General features: G+C 37.2%; 1 protein-coding gene across 1 annotated transcript in view; it reads left to right on the top strand.

Annotated features, from left to right (window-relative positions):
* The window catches only part of SLC5A8 (solute carrier family 5 member 8), a 47,565-nt gene extending 34,227 nt beyond the window's left edge, over positions 1-13,338 (top strand). The window contains exons 11-15 of the mRNA XM_081059521.1: positions 1,537-1,623; positions 4,391-4,578; positions 7,775-7,878; positions 10,498-10,577; positions 11,051-13,338. Coding sequence (XP_080915647.1) covers positions 1,537-1,623; positions 4,391-4,578; positions 7,775-7,878; positions 10,498-10,577; positions 11,051-11,176 — 585 coding nt within the window. The 3' untranslated portion in view covers positions 11,177-13,338. The remainder of the gene's footprint in view (positions 1-1,536; positions 1,624-4,390; positions 4,579-7,774; positions 7,879-10,497; positions 10,578-11,050) is intronic.
* Positions 13,339-13,701: the final 363 nt, after the last annotated feature.

Consider the following 13,701-nt stretch of genomic DNA (forward strand, 5'->3'; position numbering starts at 1 on the left):
AGATATTATTAATTTTAGTGAGGAAGGCATATGGAACGCCAAGATAAGCTGAAAACTGGGCCTCTTACACCAGTTAGCTAGTTGTGAATGGACAGGAAAAATTCTCGAAGATAATTAAAAGTGCTACTCCACTGAACACATGATATGCTGATATAGAGAAGATTTTCAGTGGTCTGGAGAAAAATCAAACCAGCCACAACATTCCTTAAGTCAAAGCCTAATCCATAGAAAGGCCCTAACTCTCTTCACTTTTATGAAGGCTGAGAGAGGTGAGGAAGCTGTAGAAAAAAGTTTGAAACTAGCAGAGGTTAGTTTATGAGGCTTAAGGAAAGAGCCTTCTCCAAAGCATGAAAGTTATGAGAAGCACCAAGTACAGCAAGTTTTCCAGAAGATCTAGCTAAATATTGAAGGTGGCTACACTAAACAACGGATTCTTAGTGTAGCTGAAACAGCCTTATATTGGAAAAAGATGACAATATAATAGAAATGATAGATAGCTAGAGGAGAAGTCAGAGCCTGGCTTCAAAGCTTCCAAGGACAGGCTGGCTCTCTTGTTAGAGGAAAATGTAGCTGGTGACTAAGTTGAAGCTAATACTCATTTACTATTCCCCAAATCCTAAGGGTCTTAAGAATTATGCGAAATCTACTCTGCCTGTGCTATATACATGGAGCAGCAAAGCCTGGATGACAGCACATACGTTTACAACATGATTTACTGAATATTTTAATCCCACTGTTGAGATGAGACCACTGCTCAGAGAAAGAGATCCCTTTCAAAATATTACTACTGCTGACAATGCACCTGGTCACCCCAGACCTCTGATGGAGATTTACAAGATTAATGTTTTCCTGCCTGCCAATACAACATTCATTCTACAGCCCATTAATCAAGGAGTAATTTTGACTTTCTAATCTTACTATTGAAGAAATACATTTTGTAAGGTGATAAATACCATACACAGTGATTTCTTGGGTGGATCTGAGCAAAGTAAATGGAAAACCTTCTGGAAAGGATTCACCATTCTTTATGCCGTTAAAAACATTTGTGATTCCTGGGAAGAGGTCAACATATCAACATTAACAGGAGTTTGGAAGAAGTTGATTCCAAGCCTCATGGATGATGGAGAGGGGTTCAAGACTTCAGTGGAGGAAGTACCTGCAGAGGAGGAGGTGTTGAGACTATCGAAGCACAAAAGAATGATGTGATTGATTATTCACTTCTGCGAGAACAAGGCCCGAAAGAGTGGTAATCACTCTTGACTTAAGCATTCATATAGATGCTCTCATTGTCTCTTGATGTTCCACCTTCCTTACATTTTACTGCCCTTCTTAAGGGTCTCTGAAAGAACATATAGATACTTGAGACTAAGAAGCAAAAGCTTCCAAGTTCTAACGATCTCTTCACCAGTGACAAGACTGCCATGTTTTTCAGGAGAAGGCTAGAGACGTTAAATCCTCATCCTAATGAAATTAATTGGAAACACTTTAACTTTGGATTCGACATTCCTAATTGCTGACTTTTTATCATTTTCATAGGCGGCCCTCAGCATATTTGGCATGGTCGGTGGACCACTTCTGGGCTTGTTCACTTTGGGTATTTTGGTTCCCTTCGCCAACTCAATTGTAAGTACCAAGAGTGAATATGTATAAAGCTTGCTTTCTCAAATACAGTTAGCAGCTCTACCATTTTTTTTCTCACTTGTAAAGATGTAGTTCCTATGATATCTGTCATTAGTGACTTGTCTCAATGACTTAAATTACTCATATTGACTTGGCTGGGGTATACAATGAAGTACTGTGCACTGGGACCCTGCAGGTATGAAGCTAAATGGAATCTGTCGGAACAATATAGTGCAATTGCAAATATTCACAATGTAGCTAAAGGGCAACATTTCTTATGCATTTATCTTTGTGCCCTTCTTGAAAATTAATCATTAGCATTTAAAAAAGGAGATTGCCAGCCTCATATTTGAGATATTTAAGGGCAATAGAACTGAGGATACCTGTGAATATCCAGAATACAGCAAAGCGTAGCAATAAGCTCTCACCACTTTGGCCAGAAAGTTTCTATTCTTCATATTTAAAGCTGTATCTCCAACAACATGGTTCTAGCCCTAAAGGGGTGATCATAATTGGGAATAGTATCCAAAAGAGGACATATCTCTGTTCTTCTACAAAGATATATCTGTACTTCAAAGAACTAAACTTTGTTTGGAATAAATGAAATTGAAATTATTTTTCTGAAAGTCAGAAGAAAGTCCACTGGTTCAGTCCTGCCATATGATGAAGTTTAGGAAAAACTGCTAATGTATATGGTTGTTTCCGACAAATGTAGAATAACCATAGAACTATGACTTTACATGTAGAATTCCATTTTCCTCATAATGCATTAAGAATTAGTAAGGCAGATACTAATACAGACTTTATGTCATTATTATTATTAATAAGGGTTAAAAGGATCAAATATATGGTGATGGAAAGAGAACTGACTTTGGGTGGTAAACACACAGTGTGATAGATAGATGATGTATTACGGAATTGTACACCTGAAATCTATGTAACGTTACTAACAATTGTCACCCCAATAAACATTAAAAAATAATAATAATTCTCAATGAAGTATCATACAAAAAGCTAGTTTGGTAGAAATTAATTATAATGAGAGAGTGGTTTGTGCCTACCTCAGAATGTTAAAGCTTTGATTAGACTCTTTGTATTATGAAATGCATAGTGATTTGTTGAGTTCATGAAAAATTTTAAAAAGACTGACTTTTGGTTTTTGACATTTATTTCCACCATGAGTTGCCTCCAGAAAAACTGTAGATGACTAGGTCCAACATGCACTTTTTCAGGGAAGTAAGATTACTAGTTTTATAAAAGGGGGAAGTACCTCTTTTTACTGCATCCACATTTTTCACTAGAGGAATATCTACCCTTACCTTGGAGAGGACTTCCTCCTTTTCTCACTCTCTCCTTCCCTCTTTCCTTCCCTCTCTCCCTCCTTCTTTCTCTCCGTCCATCCTTTCCTTCCTTTGCTTCTTATCCTCCCTCTTTCCTCCTTCCTTCCCTCCCTCACATTCAATCATTCATTTGTTCAGTGAATACCCATGGGCCTAGAACTATCCTGGGAGTAGAGAGCACTGAATATTTCTGCCTTCATGGGTTTTGTAATTTTATGTACCCTTGACCAAGTCATGTACAGTGCTAAGACTAAGCAAATCTGCCCTGTCAACAGCTGGTCACCCTATTATTTCAACCTCATAGTGTTCAAAAGTATTTATTGTGTGCTTACAATATGCCCAGCGCAATGCTAAGTGCTGGGGCCTCAAAAATAAAGAAACCTAATTCTGCTTTCAGGGGCTCACAGCTTAAGGAAAGAGCTCACAGTCTTTGTTCCCAATATAAATCCTCTGATCTGGTCATTAGCCTTCTCGTTCTACCACCAACACACTGTTTGTTTGTTTGTTTGTTTGTTTGTTTCTACTCCATGGTTTTGCTCATGTGTCCCCCTCACTGCCGATATTCTCCCCCTCCTCTCTATGTGGAGCCCAAGGCACAGGCTCCCGTATCTGATTATTATTCTTAGAGAAAGGGGGGAAATTCCACCACAGAGGAAGGGGCTTCCCAGCTCCATTTTGTATTTTGGTTTGCTTTTGTCCTCATCATTTGGAATTAGGGCTTATATCATGCAAGGGCTGGCAGAACACCTGACTCATTGGTAAAAAGCACAAGCAGAGGACCCAAGTAAGTCTTCCACAGATTGGGAAACCAAATATCTTCAGAGAGGACGTCTCCATTTATCTTTAGAAATATTTGGTTTGGTTGTATGCATTGTTGCTATCACTTGTGAAACTGCTTGCTATTTCCCCCCTAATTACCCTGCAGCACAATTACAGTCATGTACGTTGTTAAGTATAGGAATACACTCTGTGTGTGCTTTCTTCTTCGTAGTCTGTTGCTCATATGACATGCCATCTCTTCACAGATTAAATACAAATAGAGGGAACAATTGGTCTGGAGTCAACTACAGGAGCATTATAGTTATTTGAGTGCGAAGATATGACGAGGCCAGAAGAGAGGGCTGGCCATCAAACAGGAGAAGGGATGGAAGTATGAGACATGTGAAAAGAAAGATGGACAGGAATTGGTGATTGGCTAGATAGGGATATGAAAAAGGGGATGGGGTTACAGTGTCCCCATGGCTCTGGGCTGAGGGAGCAGGGGTCCATGATGCCCTTGACCAGAGGCTCGGGTCTTTCGAAGGGCAATAGTTTTAGGAGGGAAGCTGATAAATTTGGCTTAGACCAAGTTGATTTTGACCTTCTAATGTTAATTTCCATCTCAAAGCAAGCTGTGTTATGTTCTTTTTAAAAGCACTCTTGTTTTGCAGGGAGCGCTTACTGGTGTGCTGGCTGGATTTGTCATTTCTTTCTGGGTTGGAATTGGAGCTCAAATTTATCCTCTGCTTCCTGAGAGAAGTATGCCACTAAGCCTTGAAACCTACGGCTGTAATGCCACACACAATGAGACAGATTGGATGTCAACCACAGAAGTGCCGTTTTCTACCAGTGCTGAAAGGTATTGAATTAAGCTTTATGATGTCATATTTAAATATATATGTGTGTGTGTATATATATATGTATATATATATATACACACATATATATATATATATGTGTGTGTGGATATATATATATACACATATATATGTATATATATAATATATACATATATATATATATATATATATATATATATATATATATATATATATATATGACAGGTAGAGAACCCTAGTTAACTTTTGTCTTGCCTGCAGCCCTGTGATTTTTACCTAATTCTGAAATGAGCAGAGTCCATGTGGCTTTCTGGCTATAATATTTGGTTTAGAAATAGCAAAAAATGGCATATTTTCTTAACTTCAATAGAAACTTCTGCCTCACCTACAGATCCAGGGAAGACTTCAATAGTAACAACAACAACAAAATTCCATTATGGGTAAATGCTACCAACCACCAGTCCTAGTTGAATGAAAACTTGTCTTTATCAACTCAAAAACTTTGATTAGGGTGGTGCAAAAGTAATTGCGGTTTTTGCAATTATTTTTAACCTTTTAAAACGCAATGACTTCTGCACCAACCTAACACAATGAAAAGCTCCGTTATAAAAGAAACATTGCTTGTATAGCCTTACTGACTAAAAGCTGCAATTATCTAAATATGTTGGAAATTTCTATTTGTTTAGTTTTGAAGATTCCAAATCTTTAGAGAACAAGCGATGAGTTGCACCTGTGATCCTTCTGCTAGAGTTTTCGGTATGCAGTGGTACACTTTGGAGCTTTTCGATACTGATGTCTGATTTCATGAAACGATAAACACCTGTTGGTAGATGAGCGTTTAATTGTATAGTGGAGTAAGGGCAAGGCTTTCTTTAGTGGGTATAACGTTGACCCTTGAACAACTCTAGTTTGAACTGTGTGGGTCCACTCATATGTGGATTTTTTTCAATGAATATGTACAGTACTGTAAATATAGTTTCTTTTCCTTTGATTTTCTTAATAACATCTTCTTTTCTCTAGTTTACTTTATTGTAAGATACAGTATATAATATATGTAACATACAAAATATGTGTTAATCAATTGTTTATGTTATTGTTAAGGCTTCGGTCGACAGTAGGCTATTAGTAGTTAAGTTTTGGGGGAATCAAAAGTTATATGCCGATTTTCTACTGTGCGGGGGGTGGGGTTGGCGCCCCAACCCTCATGTTGTTCGAGAGTCAACTGTATAAATGTCTGGCCTTAAAGCATAAATGCCACAGTTATGTCCAAGGAATGCAAAATAAGACCACTGTCCCCAAAGTATTGCCCCGGTTCCAGCTTGCCTAGAAGGAAACCATTAAAGAATCATTCCCTTTGGGTCAAGACATAGTACCTCCCTCTTAAAATGGACACACTCCTGAGAGAAGAAATATGACAATTATTATTAGTTGTTTATGTCCTGGAGGGATTTCAGCTATGAGAATGCTTGCTGGTGGGCATTCAAGGCTGGTAAACTCTGTATGGGGAGAGAGAAAAGTCATTCCAGACCTGGAGCATATTTGGGGGAGGTTTGACTAGGTGCGCTGCTATGGGGAGAGGGGTTAGGAAATGCAGGGAGCAGTCTGGACAAGCATGAAAGCACTAATGGGGATGTCAGGAAGTCATTAGGGAGAGTCAGAAGGGGAGAAAAGATTAATGGAAGAGCAAATGGGAGGACTTTCAGGATGTGCTTGTTTCACAGTTTTACTCAGCATTTGTCCTGATTATGTAAATGTCTCTTTTAATTTAAGAATCTAAGACAGAATAGTTATTTGGATTCCTGAAGCAAATAGATTAGCTGAGGTTTACTGTGTGCCTGGTACCATAATAATCACTTTTATATGTTAGCTTATTTATAAAATAGCTAATAAACAAGAACTTTTGAGCATGAATTACGTACTCAGTCCTGGGCTGGCCGTTTATACAATACCCATGGAAAGTCTTCCCCTCCCATTCTCTGTGGTTCCTGCCTTATAGAAAATTATAATTTAGCTGGAGAGAATGTGTCAATATACACAAAACAATTAACTCAATAAACACGATAAGTATAATAACTAGCACATGGTAAATAGCTAATAAATACTTGATACATAATTGTTAATAGAATGAATATAAACAAACTTGGAGTGCAGGTTAACAAGAGAGATGTAGTATTACTTGAAGAATGCAGAGGTTGGCTAGAGAGAGAAGGTCTGGAAAATCATTCTTGTCACAGAAAATGACCAGGAGGAAAGTTGGACAAGAAAATAAACAATTTTTTGTGATAAGTGGTATTCATAGGCCATCCTGGGAGCCAGGAGGAGGAAGAGCCTAACTATTCCTGGGTGGAGTCAAGGAAACCTTCTTAGAGGAGTATTACATGAGCAGGAGTTCATCAGGTGATCAAGGTTGGGCAGAGGGACAAAAGGAAGCAGGAATGTAGATTGCAAAATGGAAAAGCAACGTATGCAAAGGCCTGAAGGCCCAAAGCCAGATGGCACCTTGGGAAACCATACGTAATTCAATGTCGTAGGTCAGTATCGCTAGTGTACAAGAGGAGGGAACAACACAGCTGAAGATGAAGTAAGATACCAGAAGCTTAGCTTCTGGGTGTCAATGACCCAGATTCAGTTTTTATTTTTTAAGTTCCCAGTACTTGTGCACTGTGCTTTGGTCAGCTGTTGTTTACTTCTCTCTAGGACGCTTTGATAAGAACTTTTTGTTATTCAGATCTCAGGTAAATGTCCCTTCTTTAGACAGGCTGTCCCTGACTCTGCATTAGAGTGTAGTTCCTTCTTTCCAGCCTGTTAATGACACACTACCTTGCTTTATTTTCCGTATAGCACTTTCCATCAGTGGAAATTATTATATTTATTAGTTTACTTGTTTATTGTATTTCTTTCCCCATTAGAATGTAAACTTTATGAGGGAAGGAGTCTTATCTACTTTGTTTATGGTAGACTTTCCAATGATAAGAACCGTGCATGGCACATAAAGCAGACTTAAAGGAATACACGTGGATATTTAGTATTATAGTGTATGGTAAAGGTTAAGACCTTGACCTGATCCAATAAGATAAAATTAGGATAGCAAATTATGCCATTTAAAACATTATTAAGTATTGTATTTTGACACTGCCGCGAGGATTATTGACACATACTCTAAGTTGCTAGTAGCATTATATGAAATCTTATGGTTCTGCTTCTGCTCTCTCTTAGGACTCCACTGATGGATAATTGGTATTCTATTTCCTATCTGTACTTCAGTGCTCTTGGAACCTTGGTAACATTATTTGTGGGAATGCTTATCAGTCTACCAACAGGTAACTATAAACACTACTATTGCTGTATTTACCTCTACGTGGTCTAACAATTAAGTTCTCAAACTTATTGCAACGATGTTGCTCACCTTTTTTGATACCAGAGGGATCAATCATTATGAATTTGTACCATCTGGACAAACAGTTAACTAAGTTTACTATTTGGAAGTGCTGAAAAGGCTGCGTGAAAAAGTTAGACGACCTGAACTTTTTGCCAACAATTTATGCTCTTGCGCGTGACACTGTACCAGCTCTTCTAGCTTACCATGTTGCTGTTGAGAATGTGAATGCCATGCTACCTGTTGACCTTCGCATGTGACCCATTTCACAGTGGCTGCTTTGTCCTAGGCCCTGTGAATCTGAAGGCCCAGGTCCTTCAGTTTGAGGGCATTTTCCTGCATTATTTCTTTTATGATTTCCTGCCATTTTCTAATTTTCTCTTTCTGGAAACTCCAATTAGTCAAATGTTTGAGTTTTTAGACCGTTCTTCTAATTTTCTTATCTTTTCTCTCCAATTTTCCATCTCTGTGTCTTTTAGGTCTACTACATGGGATACTTTTTCAATTACTTTTCCAATAATTCTCAAAGGAGCACTCTGATCCCGTGTTGAGAATATTCTGTAAGGGAAGGAGGGCAGGTAGAAGGCTATTGCAGGAATCCAGGTGAGCAGTCCCAGTGGCTTAGACCAGGGTAGTAGTGTGGAGTTAGTGAAAAATGCTGGGCTCTCTAATTTTGTACATTCCCTCCCATGTGGACATCCATAGGAACCAAACTAGGAGAAGGCATCTCACTGTCCTCTTTATCAAATGTGTAATAACTAGTTAGAAGTCTTACACTTTGTGCAAGTACGTGTGATATCTTGGTTTGCCTTATGCTACAAAGCTACCAGCACTGTGACACTTTAAGGAATCCAGCTATCAATCATTGTGTTTGGCACCTGGACAGCACTGTCTTTCAAACTTCTGACACTTGTATTTATAATTAATGAATTATGTTAATAATTACTGGTGATAATATAATTATATCCATCATTATATTATTATAATATATTTATTATACATTTATAATAAAGTCTGTACCTATTTGTTACTTCTCAAACAGTTGTTTTAAACTATTCTCTTTCTTTTTAAAAAGGATAGTGCTTTTTCTCATAAATAAAATGACCAGCATAGTAGGTTTATTCTCTCATCTATTGTGATATATTTTAAGGAAGATTTTGAACTTTTCTCACCACTAACCCAATTGTTCAGATTTGGAATACACCTAACCAATTTTCTTGTACTATTTGGTCGTTGGTCCTTGTTCACCCAGTTTTTGTTTTTCTTTAAGAATGGGCTATTAGAGTACTCCTTTTTCCCCCCTTAAATGCTTTGATTCTGATAACCATATACAACAATATATTGTGTTTTAAAAAGTAATGCTTTTTCTGGGTGAGTAAGCATGCAGTGATGAAAAACACTTCAACTTCATGAATTTCATAAATGATTTACTCCCATTCCACAGCAGCATTGAGCACATTGGAAAAAATCTAGAAATGTAAAATCCTGGCACTCCTTGGGAAATATATTTTAAAATCTACTGTAGGGTACTAAGAATCTAAGAATTCAGGCCAGACAGACTTGGTGGGCATTTCAGCTTTACCTAACCATGTACTGTGCACCATGAGTGGAGCTCTTCATCAGAAAAGTAGGGTAAATGATTCCCTAAGTAGACTGTGAGCTACTTAGACTGTGAGTGCAGTGACTGTTTTATTCATCTGTTCCTCTCGAACACCTAGTAGGGTCTCTAGCACAGGGTAGGCACTCAACAATGTTGAGTCAATTAATTTACAGTTGATCCCATCTCTAGGACAGCATAGGCTCCCATAATTAAGTCTAGTATTTTTTATTAAACTTGTTCTCAAACATTAGAGGACATAATAATCACTTTGGAAATTTGGTAAAATTCAAGATTCAGTGGCCCCACCCCAGAGGTTCTAACTGGGGTAATCCAGGTGGGAGTCCAGGGAACTGCTAGCGCATCTCCTAGGTGATTTGGGTAGAGGTAGTTTGAGAACAACACGGTTTTGAAAGCATCTTCTTTGATCCACAAATAAAACACCAAACCAAAGGATATTTTTTTATAAAGCAAAACGTTAGGTGAGAGGAATTGGATCAAACACCAATCACCATATTGATTTTCATTTAAATAATTTATTCAACAATTCATAATTTCCTGCATTTCTTCACACACACATCTACATTCATGGCCACTAAATTGGGGAAGGGCAACTCTACCGTCTGAAACAGAGGCATATGGTTTGATGTTTTATTGGTAGATCATGAAGAATGCTTTTGAACCAGTTTTCCTACCAGCATTGGGCCAGATGACTCTAGTTGGTTTGCATTTACCTTTAAACACTGAACTCAGGTTTATCACAGTGAGACCCTTGTAGAATGTGAGACCGACTGAAGGAAGGGAAGTAGTGGGCTGTCTCCAGCACTATTTAGAAGATTCACATTCTCTTTGAGTTTTATGAGCACATAGAGTTGAATGTGTACAAGTTAAATGCCTGTATGATGGACCGTCACTGGGTGGTTCTAGTTATCTCTTTAACAATTAGGTAATTTATATGTTTTTCAGGAGGAAGAAAACAAAACATAGACCACAGATTTCTATTGACCAAAGAGGATGTTTTATCCAGTTTTGACATTTGTAAGAAAGTAAGTTAGCTTTCTTTTTCCTCAAATTAGTAAGACTGCTTTTATCACCTAGATAGACTACTAGTTGGTCTTCAGACTTCTTTTTTTAATTGGGTTTTCTGCCGTGTAACCTTTTTTAAATTTATTGGGGTGACAATTGTTAGTAAAATTACATAGATTTCAGGTGTACAATTCTGTAATACAGCATCTATAAATCCCATTGTGTGTTCACCACCCAGAGTCAGTTCTCCTTCCATCATTATATATTTGATCCCCCTTATCCTCATCTCCCACCCCCCAGGTCTTCAGACTTTTGAACTCTGATGGACGAGAAAGGTGTTCGCCCTGTTTGACGATCTATTTTTGTTGTACATCTCTCCCTCAATAGACTACAAAGCTGATTTAGTGAAAGAAAAGCAGTAGTAACAATTATTTAGAATTGCATAAATGAATATATATATTTTTGTAATCACCATGTTAACATTTTCTTTTAGAAGAAACGCGTTTTAAGCTATAAGTCTCATCCGATAGAAGATGGTGGAACTGATAATCCTGCTTTCAACCACATTGAATTGAACTTCACAGATCAAAGTGGCAAGATCGATGGGACTCGTTTGTGAAGCAGCTGTGATGCTAGATGATCTTACAACAGTGTGCCAGTTTTATATGTTTTCTAAGACAATTGGATCAGGTTTAGATTTTTTTTGGTCTAGCATGTTTTGGGGGGAACTTTTGGGGGATAAATTTTTGTTAAAGCCCTGACTTTCAAAGTCCTGATTTTCTTCACTTAACTACACTCACTAATCAGTGCTACTCTGGAGTTAAGTATTTCCACATCAACATTTCCTTCTGTTTTATTACCATAAAGTTGTAGATGTGAAAGCTATGGAAGTTATGACTGCATATGTGCTGAAAAGCTAATACGTACATGCATACTTGATGGTCAAAAGCATATTCTTTAAAAAGTTCTTTTTTTTTTTTTTTTAAATTGGGGAAGGGGAACAGGACTTGATTGGGGAACAGTGTGTATTTTTTCAGGATTTTTTTCCAAGTTGTTGTCCTTTCAATCTTAGTTATGATGGGTGCTCTTCAGCTTCAAGTTGTTGTCCTTTCAGTCTTAGTTGTGGAGGGCGCAGCTCAGCTCCAGGTCCAGTTGCTGTTGCTAGTTGTAGGGGGCACAGCCCACCATCCCTTGCGGGAGTCGAACCAGCAACCTTGAGAGGATGCATTCCAACCAACTGAGCCATCCAGGAGCTCAGTGGCAGCCCAGCTCAAGGTGCCGTGTTCAATCTTAGTTGCAGGGGGCGCTGCCCACCATCCCTTGCGGGAAATCGAACTGGCAACCTTGTGGTTGAGAGCCCACTGGCCCATGTGGGAATCGAACCGGCAGCCTTCGGAGTTAGGAGCACGGAGCTCCAACTGCTTGAGCCACCGGGCCGGCCCCAAAAGCATATTCTTAAATTCAGGCATTCTTAAAAATATTTTCCATGCCTTTGATGCTAGCATGTAAATTTGGGGGTTTGTCAAAATCATAACGAATGTTAAAAAGAGCTTTTCTCACTACTACTACATACTCTATTCTTAGGGAGCAATGAGGTGACAGGTCTGTTTTATGTATATCTTTGCTTCTCATTGACCCCTATCTGCCCAGGGCACATATTAGCCTTGGAACCAATTCTGGCTCAGGCAGGTGATAATCAAGAACTATCCTGTTTGGGACAGAGCATAGGCCCAATGATCAAGTTCTTGGTTCTGTGTGTCTATTCTTGTGCCTTTTTACTTGTTATCTAGAGTTCTTGGCCACTGGCTGCTTGTATTACTTTTCTCAGACTCTTATTCTTATCTGCATTCCTTGTTTCTGACCCATCAACTTTGATTTTATTGTGCACTTTACCTTTGCTTACCTTTCTAATTTTCTGTTTATTTTCTTGGGCTTGCATATGTATATCTTAAGACACCCCATTTGAATCATGCTAACCAATATCCTGGTTCACTAAGCCTCAGCCTATGAATTATAAACACCCATGAGCCTGATACTGACTAAATTACTTTCAACATGGGTACTCATGGATTTGATGATCCAAGAATGTTTACATGATTAAACATGGTTAAGCTCCATGGAGTTAGATGATGACATTGAATGCTATTAAGTTAAATTTTTGAATGTCAACTACTTTGCAATCAATTAAATTTAATGGTATATATACTTAGAAATCTTGAATTCTATATTCATCTAGTTAGAGATCTAAATTACATAGGCTAACACTACTATTTTTCTTTAATATATTGGAAATATTAAATATATGCTTTGTTTCATGTTTTAAAATTACAAGTAGCAGTCTCAAAGTTTCTTTTTTTTAAATTTTTATTTTGCTATGTTTCTAGCTAAGAGTTTGGTAAGGCTTTTAACAATAACTTTTTTTTCCTATAGTACCCACATTAGATGTTTAGGAATTTTTTTTTTAGCTTTATAATGCTTTAAAATAGTAATTTCAGAAAATTTAGGTACATTAAAATATTTTATTTTGCTTATTTTCTGATATTTAGGTAAGCATGCTCTGTACATTTAGAGTTTGCCAATTGAAAACTTTAAGCAATAAAAAATAGGGAGTAGCATTTATCTAAAGCAAAAAGATTTATATAATATTTAAATTAACAATGTATTCATAGATTTTACATATGTATAGATGTTATTTTTTAATTAATATATTTATAAGCATACATCAAACTTTGTAAATCTATAATTTTTTAATGAATAAGAAAATACAGTCTTATTTGTTTTATGTGAGTGTGATTTGAACTATTGTTATTTATTTAATAATTCTAAATGCACAAGTGTGTAGAATTCTTCAATTTTGAAAATCAAAATCAGGTTATTTAAATAATTTTTTTCTCTTATCTTACTGCCAAGAGGTTTTGCAATGCATTGTTAATGAGAGATACAGTACTTCCATTCTTGTTCATTTTCTTTTAACAAAGTATACCTTTGTGATAGTAGGAACTATTTATATTTTACTTTATATATGAGTGCCACATAGAATGCGTAAGAAATCCAAGTGATGTTATTAATTATTAAAAATTACTTACCTTATCTAAATCTTTGGGTAAAATCAAATAGAGGTAAAATGTTACTATATTATCATGT

Source organism: Rhinolophus hipposideros (genome assembly GCF_964194185.1).
Source record: "Rhinolophus hipposideros genome assembly, chromosome: 9".
Taxonomy (NCBI): Eukaryota; Metazoa; Chordata; class Mammalia; order Chiroptera; family Rhinolophidae; genus Rhinolophus; species Rhinolophus hipposideros.